The following is a 24,686-nucleotide window of genomic DNA, read 5'->3' on the forward strand; positions in this document are numbered from 1 at the left end:
ATTCACCTCATTAAATTTCTCTCAACTTCATTTCTTCTTGCAGCCACTCAATATTCTATTGTAGGCATACACCACAGTTTACCATTCTGTTCATCAGTTGACATACTCTTAGGCCACCTCCATCCATTGCAGATCATGAATACTGCCACCATAAACACCAGTGTGCAAATGTCCATACATGTTCCTGCTCTTAGTTCTTCCAAGTACGTACCCAATAATGAGGTTACGGGACCTTATGGCACTCGCATACTTAGCTTCTTGTGGAACAACCACACTGTCCTCCAGATAGGCTGCATCATTCTACTTCCCCACCAACGGTGAATAGGTACATCCCTCTCGCTATGTTTTTCCAGCACTTGTATACCTCTGTTTGTTTTTTTCCCTTGCAATTTTATAGAGATATATTCACATACCATACAGTCATCCATGGTATACAATCAATTGGGAATATGATTTTTGAGCATTGTGGCAAGCCAGCTTTAAGGTGAAAAATAATATGAATCCTACCTTATACATGACACAAAAAATACATCTACTAGATGTATTAGACTACAAAGCAAAACTTTCAAATGAACATATGTAAGATTATCTTCTTGATTTTTCAAAAGGGAAAAATTTCTTTAAAACGACACAAAAGCACAATACCTACAGGAAAATATGACTGTGAAAATTAAAACTTCTATAGAATAGGCACCACAAGTAAAAAAAAAAAAAAAGCATCAAACTGGGTAGAAAATGTTTGTAATACATATAACTAACAAAGGGTTAGTATCTAGAATACATTAAAAAATAGGCAAAAGAAACTTCCTACAAATCGATGAGAAAATGACAGTCATGAATTAAAATTAGCAGTTCTCAAAGGTTTTAGCCTCAAGACTCCTTTACATGTTTAAAAATTGAGGACCCAATAGGTTTTTGTTTATGTGGGTTCTAACTTGACATTTAGTGTGTTAGAAATTAAAATTGAGAAAATTTAAAAGTATATCAATTTATTAAAAAAATAATAAATCCATTCTATCTATGTTGATATAAATAATGTGGATGATAAATATTTTTCAAAAAGTTTAATGAGAAGAGTGGCATTATTTTACATTTTTGCAAATCTCCCTAATGTATGGATTAATAGATGTCAGCTGGCTCTCATCTGCTTCTGCAGCCTGTTTTATGTATTTTGGTTGAAGTATATGAACAAAATCCATCAGGTAGGAAATCAGAAAAGAAAGGACCCTAAACAGGTCTCAGGTGGCCCCCAGGGTCTTTGTTCTAACACAAAACTGCAGCATTAGAACAGTGGGTGAACTATCTGAACAGAGAAACCCTGAATAGTCTAAAAATATATGAAAAGGATCACTGGCACTGAAAATCAGGGAAATGTGACTTAATTGTTTCATGCTTATCAGATGGACAAAAGATAAATAGTCTGACGAGTGCTGGTGAGGATGGTGAATTAGGAACACATTCACGTCTTTGGGAGTAAAATTCAGTTCAATTTGATGATATCTTAAAAAGTTGAAGATATGCATACCCCAGGGCCCAACAATTCTAGGTATATATCTGGTATATATCGCCTCTCAGGTAGTCCACAAACCAGCAGAGTTCGGCACCACTCCAGACCTGCCGAATCAGAATCTGTTAACAAAACTTCTCAGGTGATTCATATTGAGGTGGTTTGAAGCTATGTATCCCAGAAAAACATGTTCTTAAACTTAATACATATGTGTGGCCCAGCTGAATCGGAATGGGTCTCAAACTTATAACTGAAGGCCTTTAGGGAAGGCCACAGAGAGAGCCACAGGGAGCAGCCAGGAACTGAACGACAATGGAAGCTGGAAGAGAGAAGAGGCTGCCATGTGCATTGTCATGTGACAGAAAAGCCAAGGACCAAGGATTGCCGGCAGCCAGCCCCAGAACACCACAGCCTTCTGGGAGAAAGCATCACCTTGTACATACACCTTGATTTTGGATGTCTCCCAGCTTCAAAACCATAAACTAATAAATTCCTGTTGTTTAAGCCAACCCATTGCATGGTATTTGCTTTAGCAGCCAAGAAATTAAAATTTTTGGTACTGGTAAATGGGGCGCTGCTATTGCAGATACCTAAAAATGCGGAAATGGCTTCGAAATTGTGTAATGTGTAGAGGCTGGAAGAATTGTGAGGGCTCAAAGATGAGTGAGAGCTGTGGAGAGAGTTTGTATCATCTTAGAGAATACATAACTCATCATGAACAGAATTTTGGTAGAAATATGGATGTTAAAGGTACTTCCAGTGATACCTTAGAAGGAAATGATAAATGTGTTATTGTGTTACTGGAGGGAAGGTGATTCTTGTTTGAAAGTGGCAGAGAACTTGACAAAATTAAGTTTTCATGTCAGATGGGAGGCAGAACTTGAAAGTGATGAACTTGTAAATTTAGCTGAGGAGATTTCCAAGCTAAGTGTGGAAGGTACAGCCTGGTTTCTCCTTGCAGCTTGTAGTGAGAGGAAAGGGATAAGTTGGGAAATGAATTCTTATGCACAAAGAAACTAAAAATTGATTGCTTGGAAATTTCTGAGCTATCCAGAAAGTGTGCTCTGAGAGTAGGACCAGAAATGGCTCTATCAGGAATCTCCCTGAGCTTCCAGAAAGCAGCAAGTCCCTGGAGAATAAGGCTCCATGTGAGGAATTAGCTGAACATGGATCCAGTCAGCCATTTCAGTGGAAGTTGGGATTGGAGTGCAAGTATCCAAGAAGGATCTGTGGAAAGTCCTTCTGTCTGTTGGTATGGACCCTTGTGAACTGCACGCAAACAAACAAGGTTTATGCAAAAATTGTGTGAGCAGAACCACTGCCAGTCTGGACCAAAGAGACAGAGAAGGGATGAATTAAAGGAAGACTGACTTCAAGGCAGAACTATGGAAGCCCAGGTCTGGAACAAAAAGATCTTTGGCCAAGAGAGCAGGTCTCCCATGTGTGTGGAAAAGGCAGAGTTCACCCTTGCATTTGGAGGGGGAAAGCCACCTGTCCCAGCTCTTGGAGTAGGTGGGCCTTGTGCTCCACTTTTAGGGAGAGTGCTTCTACCTCACTGCTTGGAGAGGGCAGTGCCTGTGTTCTAGCCTTTGTGGAGAGTCTGGCCACCACCCCAAAGCTCAGGGGGCAGGGTCTGTGTTCCAGCATTTGCAGAGAGAGGCTGCCATTTTGGAGAGGGTAGAGCCTTCACCCCGTTTTTGGGGAGAGCATGGCCACTGGGAAAGTGCTTGGAAAGGGTGGGGCTATTGCTCCATCAATTCTGGAGGACAAAACCTAGATCCCTATTTTTTGTCAGATCTCGAAATCTAATGGAGTTTGCCATGCTGGGTTTCAGAGTTGTATGGGGCACATGACCTGTTTTCATTACAATTTCTCTCTTCTGGAATGGGAATATTTATCCTATGCCTATCCTTCCACTGTATTTCAGAAGATAACTTGTTTTCTAGATTTAATAGAAAGGAGATTGTACCTCAGAACAGACCACACCCAAAACATTCGTGATGACACTTTGTACTTAGCATTGATATTGAAATGACTTAAGGCTTTTGGGATGTTGTGATGGCATGAGTATATTTGCATGTAGAAAGAACATGTCTTTTTAGGTTCCCCAGGGCAGACTGTGGTGGCTAGGAGCTGTGTACCCCAGAAAAACATGTTCTTAAACTTTCCATTCCTGTGGTTGTGAACCCTTGTAAACAGGAACTTTTGATGAGGTTACTTCAGTTAAGATGTGGCCCAGCTGATTCAGGAAGGGTCTTAATCCTATTACTGAGGGTCTTATGGGGAAGGTCAAAGAGAGAGAAAGCTGAGAGAGAAAGCCACAGGGAGCAGCCAAAAGCAGAAAGTCAACAGAATCCAGAACAGAAGGGGAAAGAGGCCACCATGTCTATTGCCATGTGACAGAAAAGCTAAGAACCAAGGATTGCTGGCAGCTAGCTCCAGAATGAAGCAGTCTTCTTGAAGAAAGCATTGACTCAATGATACCTTGATTTGGACTTCTCCTAACCTCAAAACTGTGAGCCAATAAATTCCTGTTGTTTAAGCCAATCCATTGCATGGTGTTTGCTTGAACAGCCAGGAAACAAAAACACATGTGCTCTTGTTTTTTTCTACACTGAGAGAAATTTATTACACTCCTGTGTGAAATCTTTTAAATGTTAGAGCTGTGAGCTGTGGCTGAGGACTCTTCCATAAGCAAAACATATTTAATGAGTTCTCTGATGTCCAATAGCAGAATAATGTCTAAAGGTTTTCCTACTTAGATGGGAGAAATGTTTTCTCCCCAGTGTTAATTACCTTATGTCATCTGAGACTATCAGTGAAGCATTTCCCACTTACATGGCAGGTGTATAGTTTCTTCTCACTGTGAGTTCTTTCATGTAACCTAAGTTTACCACATAATTGGAAGGATTTCCCACATAGATGTCAGCCTTATAGTTTCTCCCCAGTGTGAGTTCTCTCATTGTGCCTCAGTTTTCCATGTGGATGGAAGCATTTCCCACATGGATGGCCAACTTACGGTTTCTCCCCAGTGTGAGTTTTCTCATGTTGCCTAAGTTTATCACGTACATAGAAGGATTTCCTGCATAGATGGTGGACATGTTGTTGCTCTCCAGTGTGAATTCTTTCGTGTTGCCTAAGGGTACCACACTGACTGAAGGATTTACCACATATATTGCAGACATTGGGTTTCTCCCCAGTGTGAATTCCTTCATGTTGCCTAAGGTTACCACCATGACTGAGGATTTCCCACATATTTTGCAGATATTGGGATTCCCTCCAGTGTGAATTCTTTCATGTTCCCTAAGGGTACCACATTGACTGAAGAATTTCCCACACATATTGCAGACATATGGTTTCTCCCCAGTGTGAATTCTTTCATGTTGCCTAAGGTTACCGCAAAGACTGAAGGATTTCCCACATATATTGCAGATATTGGGTTTTTCCCCAGTGTGAATTCTTTCATGTTGTCTGAGGGAAGAACTACCAGTGGAGTCTTTCCCACATAGATGGTAGCCATATGGCTTTTCTCCAGTGTGTATTTTCTCAAGTTTTCTAAGGCCAGAACTACTTCTGAAGACTTTTCCACATAGATGACAGTTATATGACTTACATCCAGTTTGAATTTTCTTACTTTGACCAGTGAATGAATGATAATTGAGAACTCTTTGAAATTGTTTGTTTACATTGGATTTCTTTCCCATGTCAGTCATTGTGGAGTGAGTGAAATATTCTCCCAAATCATTACTTTCAAGGGGATCCTCTTCAGTGTGAGAAATCTGCTTTGTCTGGTTGGTAGATGTGTCCTTCTTAGAGATATGTTGCGTGGTTATCATTTCTTCTTTTCTATGGTCATTTTCCCTGCCTGGACTCTGTACTTGGAGAAGTCTTAATCCTTCTCTCCACAGTTCTCCTTGTTCTGACTGTGAAAACACTTCTGATATGCAGACCTTACACCCCATGAACACCACATGATTGATATTCTCCAGCATAATATCTCTGAACATCTTTCTCTGTTTCATGTCCAGCATGGCCCACTCTTCCTTGGTAAAGTTGATAGCTACATCACTGAAGGTCACTGATTCCACTGGTTTCATTGTCAGTAGTTCTGCCACTAACTATCTTCCTCTGGGTTTTCACTCTCAGACAGTCCAAGCACTAAACATCCAAGCTGTGTCTCCTGGGCTTGGCTACTCCCCGCCATTTCTGCAGCCTAGGGGCCTTTGCCTGCACCACTGGTGGAGGTCTGGGCGCCAAAGTAGTGCCACCAGCGGGGTCACGGAGTCACCACATGTGCTCATTTAAACATTACCCTAGAGAAACTCAGGCACATATGTACAAGGAGACATAAAAGAATATTCACAGCTGACTTGTTTATATCCAGGAAAAGTTAGAAATAACTAAATGTGCATAAACAGGAAAATGGATAAATTGTAGATTACAAATGATTGAGTAGTTAATAATGTATGAACTTAATCTATAATAGCAATGTGGAGAGACCTTGAAAAAATATTGAATGAAAATAAGCTGTCACAGAAAATGAAATGTATGCCATTTAATACATTTTTAAAAAAAATACTGTGTTGATTGTCATTTGTTTAGAGAAAATATAGAAACATCAGTGAGAGAGAGACACATCATCCAAAAGAGTAATTGTTCTGGAAAGGGAGGGAAAGGAATGGAACTGTGACATGCCCATCAAAGGGACCTCATCTGCCTCAGTTTTTTATTGTAAAAATCTGAAGGAACATATCAGCATTTGCTAATTCTGGATAGTAGGTACATGGGAGTTCATTACTCTGGCTTACATTATAAGTATTTAGTCATCCAGGAAAATACAAGTTATTGCTTCTGGGAGGGGGGAAAATCACTCCTACTCCCTAATAGGATACACAAAGGGGGTTGTAAACTACCTGTTATTCCTGGCATATTCCGTAAGCACGTTGTGGCAGAGGCTATTACTTGTTTCTCCCAATATTCATTCTCTCCTTCTTCCTTAGACAAAGAACTCTGATTTTTTAGTTGCACGCAGTCACCCGGAATATAAAGATTACCTCCTCCCGCCTCTTTGGCAGCCAGCTGTGGGTTCTGGCCATTGATCTAAACAACTTTTGGGACATATCCTCAGAGATTCAGGGATGTCTTTTTTCATTCCTCCTGCTGACTAAAATGAAGAGGTAATGGCTGGAGCTGTAGCAGCCATCTGGGACCACAGAGCCTCACAGACAGAGCATTAAAGAGTGGGCACTTCAGTCCTTAACATTGCAGAGCCACCCTACGTGCCCTAGACTGCACTTTGAGAGAGAAATAAAACTTCCACAGCATGGAAGCTGCTACTGTTGTGCCTGTTCTGTCACAACTGACTCTCATCCTGACTGAGTCATTTTTCAGCCTGTGCACAGTTACATAAGTGAGAGGTAAAGTTTAAATAGAAACAGGGGTATGGGCTCTTGTTTGTTTTTTTTTTTTTTTTTTTTTTGTGCTTCTTTTAAATACAGTTTTATTGAGATATATTCACATATGCTACAATCATCCATAGCGTGTAATCAGTTATTCACAGTACCATCATATAGTTGTGCACTCATAACCAGAATTAATTTTTGAACATTTTACTTAGTCCAAAAAAAAAAAAAAAAAGTAAAAAAGAAAAACTAAAACATTCCATCCCTCCATACCATCCTATTTTTCATTTAGTTTTTGTCCCCATTTTTCTACTCATTTGTCCATACACTGGATGGATAAAGGAAGTGTGAGCCACAAGGTTTTCACAATCACACTGCCACCCCTTGTAAGCTACATAGTTATACAATTATCTTCAAGAATCAAGGCTACTAGGTTGCAGTTCAACAGTTTCAGATTTTTCCTTCTAGCTATTCCAATATACTAAAAACTAAAAAGGGATACCTATATAACATATGAGAATAATCTCCAGAATGAACTCTCAACTCCATGTGAAATCTCTCAGCCACTGAAACTTTATTTTGTTTCATTTCTCTTACCCCTTTTTGTCAAGAAGATTTTCTGAATCCCATGATGCTGGGTCCAGATTCATCCTCAGGATTCATATTCTGCATTGCCAGGGAGATTTCCATCCCTGGGAGTCATGTCCCGTGTAGGGGGGAGGACAGTGAGTTCACCTGCTGCATGGGCTTAGAGAGAGAGAGAGAGAGAGAGAGAGAGGCCACATCTGAGGAACAAAGAAGTTCTCTAGGGGATACTCTTAGGCACAATTGTAAGTAGGCTTAGAAGGGCATAGATTCTTAACCCTGAGAGAGCTTAGACCAGATTTCAGCTCTGTTAACTATACAGTCTTGAACAAGTCAGCTAAACTTAAGCCTTAAAAAAAAAAAAAAATCTATAAAATAGTGGTGAGACCAACCTTGTGGAATTGTAAAGATTAAAGTGCCTGGCACTAGCAGGTATTCATCAATTTTAGCTTTTGCTTTTAATAATCTCTTCTGACTACAATTTTCTTTAGTTAATTGTTCACTTTGGCTTGTGAAATAAGCTAAACAAAGTAACGGTAATTTGGAGGGAAATAAGTGGTCAAATCGATTCCTTAGTATGTTTTTTATAAAAGAGAAACTGCTGTGGTATAGACTGAGATTCTTTCTGATCCAAATGGAACACAAATTTTAAAGGCTAAAGCTGATGATATTCTACTTCCAAATGGTTGTGTGATACTGATGGAAATTGTTTTGAAGTTCAGTGATCCTTAAGGATGTTAGAAGGCTCAGTGCATTGGTATAGATAATTACTTTGCCTTTAAAACCATTCGGGCCCCAACGTCATTGATGTATTGATGTCCTTTCAGTTACCAAGTATCTTCTGAAAACAGAAGAGGCTCATATTATCCATTGTCCTCAAAATCATTTGAATATCACCTTGAGGAAGTTTTGAACAATTCTAGAAATAAGAAGGTAACTCTTAGCATGTAGATAAAATGGTATATACTTGCTATCACTTCAGGTACTTGTCATTTTTAATAAGAATGCTGATGCTTTTGTGAGTCCAAAGGTAACTGTCTCAGCATTTTATGAAGCAGAATTTCCGACAGTTTTACCCAACAATGGCGTATTATAATGGAATGAGCTCCCGGTTCCACAAGCGTGCAGTCGCGCTGGCATGCCCTGTTAGGAATACTGCAGATTTTTTAGTGCAACTAAAAAATCTCCCCAGGTTGGTAGATTCCTGAGTGACCACAGGATTCCCTGCAGTTCCAGGGAAGCCCAGCAGCTTGATGCCCAGGGAGCAGAGCCTTATCGTGACATGCAAGAGCACGACACTCTTCACTTGTCCCAGGCACTTGGGTTTACTTTGAACTCTGTTTTATTGGCAAACTTGTTTTGAAGGCACCTCTGTTTGCTCTGACTTCATGGTTCTTGGTTCTTGCAATGCTACCTTCCTCCTAGTCTGCCAGATTGAAAATTGGGAAATGCTTTTTGAGTGAGTCATGCGCTTGAGTTTCTGGGTTGTCAGGGGCAACCAGATTGTCAGGGGAAATTTGTCATATTTCTATTTTGGAATTTTAAAAAATCCTTATTTTTTCAAAAGGAGCAGCAAGTTTTCAAAGGCTGATTTCATTTTTGTTAGTTTGGAAACTTCTTTTTAAATAATGAAATGATAAAATGCTCTTTGCAAAATTTGAGACTAGCAAAAAGAAGACAAACTTCACCTGGAATCCCACACAAATAGATAAACATTTTAATGTGCGCTCCCAAGATTATTTCTAGGAAGATATATATGTGTGTGTAGTGTGTATATATGCATACATATATTTATTTATTTTTTTTACAAAATTCAACTTGTCCTCTAACTACTATTTTTTAACTTGCGTTTCCATTTGATTAGTTCTGTTATCAACTAGTCCATATCAATATCATTTTAAAAAGCTGGATGTTGTTTAATTATGTGATTTGCCATAATTTAATTAACCAATCCCCTATGGGTGGCCATTTAGGTTTTCCCATTTTTCACCATCACTTTCTGATGGATATTCTTATGCTTACCTTTATGCTTTTATAAAAAGTTGTTGGGGAAGTTTGGAGTCAAAGGGATTACTCATTTAAAATGTTGATCTGCCCTGCCAGATTGCCCTCCTAAGAAAGTGTATCTGCTTCTATTCCTGTTAACAGTATATAAGAGAACAGCTCATGTCATAATGTGGGAAGGCAAAGCCATAAATTCTCTCAAAGAAGCATCAATTTGAGCTGAAGTTTGAACATAAGAGAAAGAATTAAAAATAACTTTGTGTAATTCCATTTTCTTCTGAATGACAAATAGGTTTGTCCTTGCTTATCTGCCGATGACATCAGGATGGTCCCCTTATGACAGCTGCAGTCGGTGCTTGGCTGGGGACAGACCGGGTGAAATGTCTCATCCAGAAATTCACGATGGGCATCATGAGAGCCTCACAGTGGTCTCACACCATTTCCACACGACCAAGACCAACCAAATATTTGGGCACTTAATGTAACTCCAGAACATATCAATCCAGATAATAAAATATCTTAACCATTTCATGTTTTGGTCTGTTTGTTTTGGATCCTTCCTGCTACCTTCAGTGAACAAAATGCAACAAGTCAACATCAGCCAACATTGTAAACACCCACACACCTTTGGGAGGCACAATCCTGCTCTGTTTTTGGCAGTCTGCTAATGGAGCCATTTCACTTCTCAGGGAGCTTCCTGCCAAAGCAGTTAGAGATGCCCACTGTGGGTGGAGAAGAGGGGGTCACACAGACAGAGTTTTTTCTCACCCTCACTGAACATTAAAAAAAAATCAGTGCTGCATACATCTGCCTTCTCTCCAAACTTGAATTGTGTTTTGAAAGGGCCACTCAGACACAGATGGTGAATTACTGCAAGGAGTTTTGAGGAGAAATTCTCTTATCAAAAGTGGGCAGTCTCCCTTATGAAATGTATTCCTGCAAAGGAGACACTAAGCCTACTTATAATTGTGCCTAAGAGTCACCCCCAGAGAACATCTTTTGTTGCTCAGAAGTGGCCTCTCTCTATGCCTACATGGCAGGTAAACTCACTGCCCTCCCAGCTACATGGGACATAACTCTCAGGGATGTAAAGCTCCCTGGCAACTTGAGACATGACTCCCAGGGATGAACCTGGACCTAGCATCATGGGATTGAGAAAGCCTTCTTGACCAAAGGGGGAAGAGAAGTGAAACAAAATAAAGTTTCAGTGGCTGAGAGATTTCAAATGGGGTTGAGAGGTCATTCTGGAGGTTACTCTTGTGCATTATATGGATATCCATTTTTAGTTTCTAGTGTATTAGAATAGTTGGAAGGAAATATCTGAAACTGTTGAACTGTAATCCAGTAGACTTGATTCTTGATGAAGATTGTATAACTATATACTTTTATCATGAGACTGTGTGATTTTGAAAACCTTGTGACTGACATTTCCTTTACCAGTTTGAATGTATTATGTCCACCAAAACACCATTATCTTTGATGTAATCTTGGGTGGGCAGATGTATCAGTATTGATTAGATTGTAATTCTTTGAGTTTTCCATGGAGATGTGCCCCACCCAACTGTGGGTGATGACTCTGGATGGTTTCCATGGAGGTGTGGCCCTGCCCATTCAGCATGGGCCTTGATTAGTTTACTGGAACCCTATAAAAGCTCAGACAGAAGGAGTGAACTTCCTACAGCCAAGAGGGACACTTTGAAGAATGCACAAGAGCTGAGAGAGGAACTGCAGTTTACAGAGACATTTTGGAGATGGCCTTTGAAAGCAGACTTTTGCTCTGGAGAAGTTAAGAGAAGACAAACACCCCAAGAGCAACTGAGAGTGACATTTTGGAGAGAAGCTGAAGCCTAGAGAGGAACATCCTGGGAGAAAGCCATTTTGAAACCAGAACTCCAGAGCAGATGCCAACCCCATGCCTTTCCAGCTAACAGGTTTTCTGGACGCCATTGGCCATCCTCCGGTGAAGGTACCCAATTGTTGATGCATTATCTTGGACACTTTATGCCTTTAAGACTGTAACTGTGTAACCAAATTAGCCCCCTTTATAAAAGCCAATCCGTTTCTGTTGTTTTGCATTCTGGCAGCATTAGCAAACCAGAACAGGAAACTTTCCCAAATCTGCCTCCTTGAAGTGTTTCTTCAATTGGTTTTTATACCCAGGTTCAGAGACAAAGAGAGACAATCATTTAATTAACATGCAACAAGAGTGATAGACAAAAGGCTTATCTATATCTGGGAGGTTTGGAGCAATCTCCCAGTGATTCTTTAATTGGCTAAATTGGGTATTCATTTTTATTTTTATTTTTCTTCTTTATTTTGGAGTAATGAAAATGCTTTAAAATTGATTGTGGCAGTGAATGTACAAATATATGATGATACTGTGAGTCATTGATTATCTACTTTGGATGGATTATATGGTGTTGACTATATCTCAATAAAATTTCATTTAAAAAAAAAGTGGGCAGGCTGGTCAGCAGCCATTTATTTGCCGAGATATGGGCATTCTGCAGTCAGGGTCACCCAAAGGGAAAATTGCGCAGCTGGAGAGAGAGAGATGCCTTTGGTGCCTCCTCCACTCTCTGATGAGACCCTTTAACTCAGGGGCCCCTTGGCCTCCAGTGCTCAGAACCCTCAGGTAGCAAGAGGTGTGTCCACAGGAGAGGGCCCAGAATGCAGGCTCCCACCCTAGTCCTAGTAGCTGCCTCTGGGATCCTTCCTTGTCCTGCTGCCATAGGATCTGCCCTAATGGAATGGAGTATAATAAGTAAATTCTTGCAATGAAGACAGTTTGAGAATCAAGGTAGGCATGGGAGGAACCTTTGGAGGTACCTCAAACAACAAGGCAGAGACAGTTATATCCAATTATACACAGGATTGGGCAGGGAGAGTGTGGGTCTTGATGTTAGCTCAACCCGAGTTCAAATTCCAACTCCAGAGTTGACAAGGTCTTTTAACTTGGATGCATTGCAGGAAATCGTTGAGCCTCAGTTCTCTTTAAAATGGAGATGACAACATCTATTTCATACGTTAATGATTAAAAATATATAAAATATTACATACAAATAACCTAGCAGAGTGCTTGTCACACAAAAGCCTATGAAATCCAACTTCCCATTCCATTCCAACACCCCTTTCCCCTTGCAGTGCACCAAGCAACATGACCTAATTGCCAATCTGTTCTTGAACCAGATCTCCCTGTTCAATTTCTTCACCGTTTTACGAGAGGCCACGCGGCCCTCCTTGATTTCATGAGTTCTCTTACCCGGTGCCACTGTCAGGAGGCAGTTCTGGCCACTTCCAGTCTCTGGACCCCAGGTCAGCTGCCTCAATGTGGTTAGAAAAGGGAGGTATCAGGGGCCAAACATAACAGAAATCCATATAAAAATTGGATACTTTTCCTGCCTCATTTAGACTTGGATGTTCCTTTGCTTTAGAAATGTCACCAATCTTCCCAGGATCCTCAACAGAGAATAGACATTCAAGAACCAAGAAAAGTCCTTTATACTTTAATACTTGCTGTTAGTCTGTCTTTTCCTGTCCTGTAATTCACTGAATTGTTTTGTAGTAAATGGAGGACTGTGTAGTTCAAAGTAAAGAAATTGGGCTTTGCAAATAAATGCACCTGGGCTTGAATCCCAGCTGTGCCGATCACAAGCTGTGTGACTTTGAGTAAATTACTTAACCTTTCTGAGCTCTGGCCTCTTCATTTATAAAATGAACATAATGGTGCTGTTTTAGTTTCCTACTGTTGCTGTAACAACCCAAACTTAATTACCACAAACTTAGTGACTTAAGAAAACAAAGTTATTACCTTATAGGTCTAGAGGTCAGAAATCTAATATGGGTCTTGCTGGGCTAAAGTCAAGGGGTCATCAAGCCTAGTTCCTTCTGGAGGCTCTAGAGAATGTTTCCTTGCCCCTCCCAGCTTCTAGAGGCTGCCTGCATTCATTGGCCTGTGGCCCTTTCTTACATCTTCAAAGCCAGTGTGGATGGTCTCCTGCTGCTCCACTGACACTGCTTTTGTTGTCACGTCTCCTTCCTTGACTCACATAAGGACCCATGTGATTACATGGGAACCACATGGATAATCCAGGATAATCTTCCCATCTCAAGATCTTTAAATTATTCACACTTGCAAAGTCCTTTTTGCCATGTGTTCTGGTTTGCTAGAGCTGCCATTATGAAATATCAGAAATGGATTGGCTTTTATAAAGGGGATTTTTCAGGTTACAAATTTGCAGTTCTAAGGCTGTAAAAGTGTCCAAACTAAGGCATCAACAAGAGGATACCTTCACTGAAGGAAGGCCAATGACATCCAAAACACCTCTGTCAGCTGGAAGGCATTTGGCTGGCGTCTGCTGGTCCTTTGCTCCCAGGTTGTCTTTCAAAATGGATTTCTCTAAAATGTCTCTGGGCTTGTCACTCTTAGCTTCTTCAGCTCCTTGCATCTAAGCATCTGCGTGTCCTCTCTTAGCTTCTCTCTCTCAGCTCCTGTGCATTCTTGCTCGTTCTCCCAGGGCATTTCTCTCTAAGCATCTAGGGGTCCTCTCTTAGCTTCTCCGGAGCAAACTCCAAACATCTCCATACATCTTGGTCTGTGTTGGCTCTCGAGTTCTTTTAAGTATTTCAATGAATCAATCAAGACTCACCCTGAATGGGTGGGGCCACTCCTTAATGGAAAAAACCCAAAGTTCTTACCAAAGTTGAGTGAGTCACTTCTCCATGGAAACACTCAATCAAAATGTTCCACCCAAAAATATTGAGTTACAAGATCCTGGCTCTTCTGGGGTCCATAAAAATTTCAAAATAGCACAGCATGAAAGGTAACATGTTCACAGGTTTTGGGGATTAGGACATGGACATCTTTGGGGAGGGGGGTGCAGTATTCTGCCTGTCAGAGAACCTAAGTGTGCCAGTTCAATGTATTATGTCCCCCAAAATGCCACTATCTTTGATGCAATCTTGTGTGTGCCAACATATTAGTGTTGATTAGATTTTGGAATCCTTTGGGTGTTTCCATGGAGGTGTGATTCAGTCAACTGTGGACAAGACCTTTGGTTGGATAATTTCCATGGAGGTGTTGCCCCATCCATTCAGGGTGGGTCTGAATTAAAGTACTGGAGCACTATATAAGCTCAGACAGAAGGAGCAAGCTTTCTACAGCCAAGAGGGACACTTTGAAGAATGCACAGAAGCTGAGAGAGTAGCTGCAGATAGGAGACAGTTTGAAGACAGCTGTTGAAAGCAGACTCTTGCTCCGGAGAAGCTAAGAGAGGACAAACACCCCAAGATCAACTGAGAGTGACATTTTGAAGAGGAGCTGTGGCCTAGAGAGGAACATCCTGAGAGAAAGCCATTTTGAAACCAGAACTTGGAGCAGACACCAGCCACATGCCTTCCCAGCTAACAGAGGTTTTCCAGATACCATTGGCCATCCTTCAGTGAAAGTACTTGATTGTTGATGCATTATCTTGGACACTTTATGGCCTTAAGACTGTAACTGTGTAACCAAATAAACCCTCTTTATAAAAAGCCAATCCATTTCTGGTGTTTTGCATTCTGGCAGCATTAGCAAACTAGAACACTAAGCAAAGGGTTGTGAGGATTGAAGTGATGCTACCTGCAGAGCACTCAGCCTGGTGCATAGCTGCCCTGATGCCAGTTCATAGGCTTTAACTAGACTGTAAACTCCTTGAGGGCAGTCATGGGTCCTGCCCTCCTTTCTGTTCTCTACCATCCCTAGCATAGTGCTGCAACCACAGTACATGCTTAAGAAATACTTCCTGAATTGAATTCCAAGCTGAAGTCGGAGCACATACAGATAAAACAGAATGTGATAAGAGGCCACTCACTGAGTTGTGTCCTACAACAAATAAACTGGGCAGCAGCAAACCATTTGGTCTGATATTGTAAATGCTGCATCTTATCATGGTTCTTCTTGCAGCTGTGTTTATGGGACTATTCCACAAGCACTTTCATATAGCAGAGCCACGACTCAGCTGTGTTTACTCAAAACCATCTAATGAGAGTGCTCACTGTATACACACTTGAGAAATTGAGCAATTAAAACCTCCTGCAGATCCAAACCATGAGCTTTGTTCCAGTCTAGTGTGCTCTATCAGGCTCTAAAATGAATACAAGTTCCTCCTCAGTACAGACATAACCCTTCTGTGCCAGTTTGAATGTATTGTGTCCCCCGAATGCCATTATCTTTGTGGTCTTGTGGGACAGACCTTTTGGTGCTGGTTAGATTTGCTTGGAATGTGCCCCACCCAGCTGTGGGTGGTGACTCTGGTGGGATACTCCCATGGAGGCGTGGCCCTGCCCATTCAGGGTGGGCCTTGATCAGTGGAGCCATATAAAACATGCTGACTCAAAGAGACTGAATGGAGTGCAGCTGTGAGTGATGTTCTGAAGAAGAGCAAGCTTGCTAGAGAGGAATGTCCTGGGAGGAAGCCATTTTGAAACCAGAACTTTGGAGCAGACGCCAGCCACGTGCCTTCCCAGCTAACAGAGGTTTTCCAGACGCCATTGGCCATCCTCCGGTGAAGGTACCCGATTACTGATGTGTTACCTTGGACGTTTTGTGGCCTTAAGACTGTAACTGTGTAGCGAAATAAACCCCCGTTTTATAAAAGCCTATCCATCTCTGGTGTTTTGCATTCTGCAGCATTAACAAACTAGAACACCTTCTAAAGTGAAATCATGCTGCTTTGGGGGGTTAGGGGAGCTTGGAGTTAGGTTAATTAAAAAAAGAAATTTACCAGCTGTATTTTTCCCAAAACTTTCCTATTTTATAGGAGGATCAAAGTCACATTTTACTAGTGCAGTGTGCCAGTTTGAATGTATTATGTCCCCCAAAATGTCATTATCTTTGATGCAATCTTGTGTGGGCAGACATATTAGTGTTGATGAGATTGTAATTCTTTGGGTATTTCCATGGAGATGCACCCCACCCAACTGTAGGTGATAACTCTGATTAGATAATTTCCATGGAGGGATGGCCCCACCTATTCAGCATGGGCCTTGATTAGTTTCCTAGGGCACTACATAAGCTCAGACTGAAGGAGCAAGCTTGCTACAGCCAAGAGGGACAGTTTGAAGAATGCACAGAAGCTAAGAGAGTAGCTGTAGATAAGAGACAGTTTGAGGATGGCTGTTGAAAGCAGGCTGTTGCTCCGGAGAAGCTAAGAGAGGACAAACACCCCAAGAGCAACTGAGAGTGACATTTTGAAGAGGAGCTGCAGCCTAGAGAGGAATGTCTTGGGAGAAAGCCATTTTGAAACCAGAACTCAGAGCAGACATCAGCCACATGCCTTCCCAGCTAACAGAGGTTTTCTGGATGGTATTGGCCATCCTCCAGTGAAGGTACCCGATTGTTGATGCATTACCTTGGATATTTTATGGCCTTAAGACTCTAACTGTGTAACCAAATAACCCCCCTTTTATAAAGCCAATCCATTTCTGATGTTTTGCATTCTGGCAGTGTTAGCAAACTAGAACATACAGATCATGGGAGCAATTCACTAATTCTCCCATTCCTGCTGTTTACTTCCAAGGGGAGGCTCATGGATTCGTCTAGCCCCTCCCTGCCCCTGTACCCACCTGCCCTGGAGGAGAGAGTGTAGTCTGGAAGCAGAGCAGCAGCTCCACAGGCCACAGCAGCAGGGGGTGGCTGTAGAACTTTCTAGAACACTGCTACTGGAGGGACTCAACTTCCAGTTCTTAACGCTTCTTAGATCATAGCCTTGTAAGAGAGATTATCTGATTGGCCCAGCTTAGGTCACGTATCCATCCTGGTCCAATCAGGAATGCTTTGATTACCCTGAAGCCAGTCCCTTTAGGTAGGAGGGAGTAGTCCTGTTTTGAGGACAATTTGTGAGTGAGGACTGCCAAATTTAGTGGAGGTCAAATGGGGGTCAAAGAAGATTCCAGAAAAGGACTCCGGATGCTGGAGTTCTTAGGTGGAGTCTGTGGAGTGTGGTTCTCCAAAGTAAGTGGCGTGACCTAAGAGGCAAAGCCACCAATACCGTGCTGGAACAGTGGGAACGGAGAGTGCAAGGCTGGCAGCGGGAGAGTCCCTGGGATCCCTGGGGAGATGGAAACAGCTGTCAATTCAATGCAACACCAGTGTTTAAAAATAGGTATTTTAAAAGAAATAAACAAGCTAATTCTAAAGTATGTATGACTAAAGGACTAAGAATTGCCAGAAAAATTCTGAAAAAGCATTCTAGTACACAAATAGACAGCTCAAAGGTATATTGGAAAGCCCAGGAAAACTCTCAAATACACATAGGAATGTGATAGATAATAAATGTCACATTGCCTATCATTAAGGAAATAATGGGATTTTCATAAATGGTGTCAAGACAAATGGTAAGCTATCCGGAAAAAAATTAAGCTGGATTCCTTAATTTCACATCTTCAAGCAAAATAAATTCCACATAGATCAAACATTTAATTGTGAAAAAGCAGAACCATAACTATGGTAGCACAAGCATGAGAGATTTTAAAAACAATATTAAAGTGAAGAAGACTTTCTTAGTGTATATGAAGCAGTGGGGCAATAAAAGAACAGACAGATAAATTGAAACATACATGATATATATTGTCTTGAAAAATTCCAGAAATAAATTTAAAAGGCATATACATTTAGAAAAAATGTTTACAGCTTTATAAATTCCTTAATATATAAAGATTCTCTGAAAAGTAATAAAAAAGATCAGAAACCCTGTATAAAAATGGGCAAAGGACATGAAAATGAAATACGTCTTACTTATCTAATGACAAGCATGCTCAAGCTCACTTAAATGAAATAAATGCAAATTAAACTGGCAACAGAATGCCATTTTTAGTTTATTAGATTGCAAAATTCAAGCAGTTTGAAAGTATTCTCTGTTGAAAGGGTATGGGAAGTAGACAACCTGTAAAAATCATAAATGCATGTAACTTTTGACTCCTAAATTCTAGTTCTAGAAATGTATCCTATAGATACTGTCACACTTGTGTGCAATAATTTTTTTGATAACAAATTACTTTATTTGAAGTAATTTGAAAGAACATTGTGGATGTTGATACAACTTATAGAAAAGGTAAAGGTAAACCCAACATGCATGCACTGCTGTGGTGACCACAGAAGTCACCCTGTGGCTCTGGAGAGGCTGGCATAAGGTTTAGGTCTTGTCATCACTGTTTCCAAGAGTGTGCTTGTTAAAGAGGTACCTTGCCAAGCCAGAATCTGGGGCCCCCATCTTGCGCAAGTTGGTTAGATGGTCACCCAAATCTCTGATGGACTTCACCTGCTCATTAAAGTTATGTGTCTCAATGAGGTCACACACGTGGGGGTCGTTTTTGTCAGTGGCCAGCTTGTGCAGTTCAGTAGTGTCTGATTCATCTTTTTTTTTTCCAATTGCATTCAGCTGGCTCTCCCAGCCATCTTGCTCTAGTTTCTTGATATACTGAAGGAAGATTCGGCCACCTCGTTGGTTCTGCAGTTTCATAAGTTTCTCAGCAAGTTCCGTCTCCTCATGAGATTGGTGAGGAATATACTTTGCAAAGTTCTTCAGAGCCACATCATCATGGTCAAAGTAGTGACACATGGACAGGTAGACACAGAAGGCGTAGAGCTCCAGGTTGAGCTGTTGGTTGATGGTGGTCTCTGAGTCCTTGCTGGGTTCTGGCGCATCTGCAACAGGGATGTGGTCATCATGGCAGGTGGTTGAAGGGAGGAGGCGGCAGCTGCACGGTACTGGAGAGGTGGCAGAGGGCTGCTCAGAGTGGCCGGCAGGCTCAGGCAAGAGTCAGGTTCTGTTCAAGCATTGTGGAGGCAGGAAACAACATCAACTCTCTGCGAAGACGTCCGGCCCAAGAATTTTAATTGCAGCATTTTTTTGTAAATGTAAAATATTCGAAATAACCTAAACATCCATTAATAGCTAATATTTGTGATACAACTATGAAATGGGATAATATATAGTTATTGAAAATAATAAGCCTTTCTATATTCTGAAATGGAATACAAGATAGAGTGTTAGGTATAAATGTATGATAAGGTTGGGTTATATAGTGATAGAGCGGTCAGAACAGTGGCTGCCCATGGTGAGGTGAACTAGGTGACAGGGAGAGGAGGTGAAGGTGGGAGATTTTCTTTTCATTACATATCCTTTTGTACTTTTGGTATTTCATACCAGCTGCACATATTACTTATTTCCAGAATTTTAATCTTGTGTTAATCAGAATTTTAAAAAAAATGGCTCCCCAAGATTCTTTGCCTTAATTCACAGAACCAACGAATATGAAGAGATTTCACTCTAGCATAACACAGTTGGCCATAAGATAGGGGCTGCTTTAATCAGCCAAATCCCTTTAAAAAGCAGAAATTTTCCCAACAGATGGAAGAAGAAGAAGCCAGAGAGATTCAGGTACACCAGAAGGATTTGATGCCCCATTGCTGGATTTGAAGATAGAGGAAGATGTCAAGGAATGTGGTTGGCCTTAAAGAGCTGAGAGGGGCCCTTGGCTGACAGCCAGCAAAGGAACAAGAACCTCGGTCCTACAACCATAAAAAATGGAATTTCAACAAAAACTGAATGAACTTGGAAAGGAATTCTTTTCTACAGCCTCAAGATAAGAGCCTAGACCTGCTGACACTTTGATTTTGGTCTTGAAAGACCAAAAGCAAAGAACCCAACTGATCTAGGATGGATTTCTGACTTCCAGAATTATGAGCTATTAAATGGGTATTGTTTTAAGCTACTAAGTTTGTGGCAATTTATTATGCAGTAATAGAAAATGAATACATTCTTTATGATGATTTATAGAAATTTTGTAGTAACTAAAAAGGTGAAAAGCATTTTACTAATATTTATCAAATGTCTGTTACATGCTGTTTTAGTTTCCTGGCTGATCAAGCAAATACCAGGAAATGGGTTGGGTTAAACCATGGAAATTTATTCGCTTATGGTTTTGAGGCTAAAAAAAAGTCCAAATCAAGTTATCAAGGCAATACTTTCTTCCCAGAGACTGGCATTCTGGAGCTGGCTGCCAGTGATCCTTGGCTCCACTGTCACATGACAAAGCACATGGCGGTGTCTCCTGGTCTCTTCCATCTCTTTCAGGTTCTGTCAAATTTCAGCTTCTTGCTTCCAGTGGCTTTCTCTCTTTGCCTGAATTTCACTCCATTTATAAAGGACTCTAATAATAGGATTAAAACCCATACTGATTGAACTAGGCCATACCTTCTTAACTGAAGTAACCTCATCAAAATGTCCTACTTACAATGGGTTCACAGACACTGGAATGGATTAGATTTAAGAACTCATTTTTCTGGGGTACATACAACTTCAAACCACCATATGTGCCATGCACTTCCCATACAGTATCCTGTTTGAGCTTGTGAGGAAAGTACTGTTAGCCTCCTTTTATCGAGGAGGAAGCACAGGCTCAAATAAGTCAGGTAACTTGCTCAAGGTCATACAACTAGAAAGTAAGTGGCAGAATTGGGCATTGAAACTAAGGCTGCATGATCCCAAACCCCAAGCTCTTTCACACCACACTGCTTTCCTGGGAAGATGTCAAACCAGAGCCTCGACAGGGGGTGATAACAAAGGCCTGGGATGGTGGACTCCAGATAAAAAAAATAGCATCCACAATGTTCCAGAAAAAATAAAAGCAGGTAATTGAAAGATATCTCTGTTGCATTAAAAATGCAACTGGAATGAAATAGAATAAGGAATTCATGGCTTAATCATAAGACAAGGAAATAAAGTTAGGGTTTGAGTTATAGCAATTCAATATGAATCTGGGTGAAAGAACAGTAAAACAGGAGGGCTGTTGATGGCCTTAGAGTGTGTTAATAGTCAGACAATGTCCAGAATAGGGGAGGCCCTGCTCTCCTCCAGGCAGTGGTCAATTCTGGATGCTTCACTTCAAGGGGTCACATTGGACAGGAGCATGCAAAGGGCAGTGGGAACTCAAAATTGGGTATTGTCAGGAATAGCCAAAAAATTCAGGAACACCTATTCTAGAATAGAATGGATATTAATTAATGATACTTAACAACGTTTAGTTAGAGAAAAGACAACCTAGGGGGAGCCAAACTAACAGGCTATTTTTTTTTTTTCACTGTGCTCCACCCATCTGAAACCTCCCATTCCCCTCTCTGCTTTTCTAAATCCCAACCTTTCTTCAAGTCATAATTTAAGTGCAAATATACACTTAACATTTATGGAGCCTAGGGAAAGAGAACAAATAGAGACCTGTGTACCATACATCTGCATATTTAAAAGTTAGAAATCAAGCTAAGAAACTATTAAACTTTTTCTTCCTACCTTGATCATTATAACTTTACAGTGACCTGAAAGGCCAGCTTCTCATTTAAAGTTCTCCTATCCCTTGGATTCGATAACAGAAACTGGTGGCAAGGGGAGCCCTGGCCCCTGACCCCTCACCCTCATCTGTTTCCACCCTCAGCTCCATCCTCCACCATCAGGGCCTTGTGTGTATTCATGTAGAAATCCCAGCTCACATGCCCACACTCCTCAACCCCTGCAACCAGCTGCCCCTGGAGGAGACCCATGTGGCCCTAGAAGTGGGCTGGAGCCATGTGGGCAGGGAATTCTGGGGTCCTGGGAACCTGGATTGTGGTCTAGACCACCAAGACTGGATTCCTTGCTCTCTAGGGAGGGGCATAGCCAATGGGAGCCTGGATTGGGAGCCCTCTGAACCTGGGGGACCAGGGAGGGCCCCTGTTGTGTGAGCTCAATGGTACTATTGTTTAAGAGACTCCTTTTCCATGAAGCTTTCCCCAAATCTCCTCAGCCTAAAGTAAATTTTTCTTTCTTAGTGTATACTGTCTCAAGAAAAACATGTTGAGACTTTTGGAAGGCGACATTCCAAACATTTATTAATGGTTGCTTCCCAGGAATGGAAGTAGGAAGGTGTTTTAGTTTCCTGGGGTGATCAAGCAAATACCATGAAATGGGTTGGGTTAGACAATGGGAATTTATTTGCTCATGGTTTTGAGGTTAAAAGAAAAGTCCAAATCAAGGCATCATCAAGAATCCTTGGCTCCTTTGTCACATGGAAATGCACACGGCAGCCTTTCCTAGCTTCTCCCTTCTCTTCTGGGTTCTGTCAAACGTCAGCTATTTGCTTCTGTGCTTCTCTCTCTCCCTTTGTCTGAATTTCATTCCGCTTATAACAGACACCAGTAGTAGAATTAAGACCCATCTTGATTGAGGTGGGCCACATCGTAACTGAAATAACCTCATCAAAAGGTCCTATTTACAATGGGTTCACACCCTCACAAATGGATTAGGTTTAAAAACATGTTTTTCTGGAGTACATACAGCTTCAAACTATGATAGGTGAGTAAGCAGCATGTATTACTTTTAAAGTCATGACAATTTTTAAAAAAAAATACGTTGTTTCACATGCTCAGGAAACTTCATATGCATAGGTCATGACTTCTGAGCTCGACAGTAAGCTTCCTGAGGACATACCTAGTCCCTGAGTCTGTACAGTACCTTATATAGTGCTTACAACATAGAGAGGCTTAGTAGATATGCATGGAATGTATGTAAGTTGACCTCAGACATAGAACTCTATCTGCATCTGTATCAAAGAGGATGCTTCTTGTTGCAAGAAAAAGAAAACACAATTCAAACAAGCTCAACTAATAAGGAAATTTATTTTCTTACAAAATAGTTAATGCAGAAGTTGAGTAGGCTCTGGGTTCTGTCCCTTTGCTATTTTATCTGCCTTCCCCTTCTCCTTGTCTTGACTTTGGTCACAAAATGGCAGCCAACATCATTTAGGACAAAATATGTCTTTCTCTCACATAGTGAGAGAGAAAAAACCCTTTCCACCCCACCATGGAATTAAAGTCCTCCGCTTCAGTTTGACTGGACCAATGTTGAGCCAATGCCCCTCACTGGACTGATAGCAGTAACAGTGGGAATGCCCCGTGAGGAGTGACTTCCTGAACCAATCACCAGCAAGAAGGAAGATACTACTAAGATTGGCTTGGGATAACCAGGAACCACCTCTGGAGTTGGGGATGGGCTGAGCTTCTCCTGAGTCACATGGGGAAGGGCTGTATCCTGAGCAAAAATCTCAGTTCTCTAAGGAAGGGGGAGAGGGTGATACTGGAAAGGCTAACATACGGGTGCACAACACTGTCTAGGAGGAGTTAATCTCCCTCCTTTCCCACCTGCACTAACCTGCACCTCCCAAGGTAAAGGGCTGAGACAGGGTCTGCCACTCTAATGGCCAAGAGGGATGAGAGGAACCACAGGAGGTAGAGAGAGGCACTATAGATGACACTGTCTTGAAAATATAAAGTAAAAAGAGTCAGAAGAAGACAGAGAACAGCAGGAGATTCTGTGGTACCCATGGTAACAAATGGATCAAGTGGGTCCTCAGGAACAATGGGCTGTTGAATGTAGAATCTGCACATTCTTGTCCCAGGCCTGAGAGAATGGCCTCCCTGAACCAGCCCTGTAGGCAGAGACGACTTCCCTGGTTGCAGCCTGAGCAGTCACCCTATGCTCAGGAGGGCCCTGTGTTGGGCTTAATGCTCTTCTGTAGCTGTCTCGAAATTCTTAATAATTTTTGAACAGGGGCCCTTGTACTTTCATTTTGCACTGGACCCTGCAAATTACATAGTCAGTCCTGCTTTGAGGTAAAAGTCTCTCAATTTTCCTATGAAAAGATTCTTTAAATTTAGCCCTCACAGTTCAAAATAGCTCAGCTAACTCATAATAAAACCTTTGGCCACAGATCTGAATTCTATCTACTGGTGAGTTTGCTAGTTTAAGAGTATAAGCTGTGTTGTGTAGTTCTGCTGGTCACTGCAAAGGGCTGAGGATGCCTGGAAGAAAATTGAATCTCAGTATGGGTGCTTTTCCTATACTTCATTTCTTTCCCACATTCCTATTCCCCCCTCACATCATCCAAGCCTGAGCCAGTGCCCCCAAGGAGTAAGAAAGACTGGAGGATAAGAACAGATGTTTCTTTTCATCTACAAAGATAAAGCAAAGTACAGGGGCTGGGTGAGCAGTGTCAGCTTCATCTGTAGAGACCAAGGATGCCATGTCACTGCCCTGAATTTGAGCATGGTTCTTGTGCTTAGCACTGATTTGTTTATGAAGCACTCTCATTACCTTGTTTATAGTACAGGCTCAATC

At 41.4% G+C, this 24,686-nt stretch overlaps 2 protein-coding genes across 2 annotated transcripts in view; one reads left to right on the forward strand and one right to left on the reverse strand.

Moving 5' to 3' along the window:
• DNAJC21 (DnaJ heat shock protein family (Hsp40) member C21) overlaps positions 1-9,927 on the forward strand; it is a 55,270-nt gene extending 45,343 nt beyond the window's left edge. Inside the window, exon 13 of the transcript XR_005210942.1 lies at positions 9,791-9,927. The gene's annotated coding sequence lies outside the window, so the exon portion shown is untranslated. The remainder of the gene's footprint in view (positions 1-9,790) is intronic.
• Positions 9,928-18,671: 8,744 nt separating this feature from the next.
• LOC119506033 (ferritin heavy chain-like) lies at positions 18,672-21,975 on the reverse strand. The gene is made up of 2 exons (XM_037798939.1): positions 21,948-21,975; positions 18,672-19,246 (listed from the first exon to the last, which is right to left on the reverse strand). Exons 1-2 carry the CDS (start codon positions 21,973-21,975, stop codon positions 18,672-18,674), a joined length of 603 nt encoding a protein of 200 aa, XP_037654867.1.
• Between the last annotated feature and the right edge of the window lie 2,711 nt (positions 21,976-24,686).

This window comes from Choloepus didactylus, chromosome 11 (assembly GCF_015220235.1).
Source record: "Choloepus didactylus isolate mChoDid1 chromosome 11, mChoDid1.pri, whole genome shotgun sequence".
Taxonomy (NCBI): domain Eukaryota; kingdom Metazoa; phylum Chordata; class Mammalia; order Pilosa; family Megalonychidae; genus Choloepus; species Choloepus didactylus.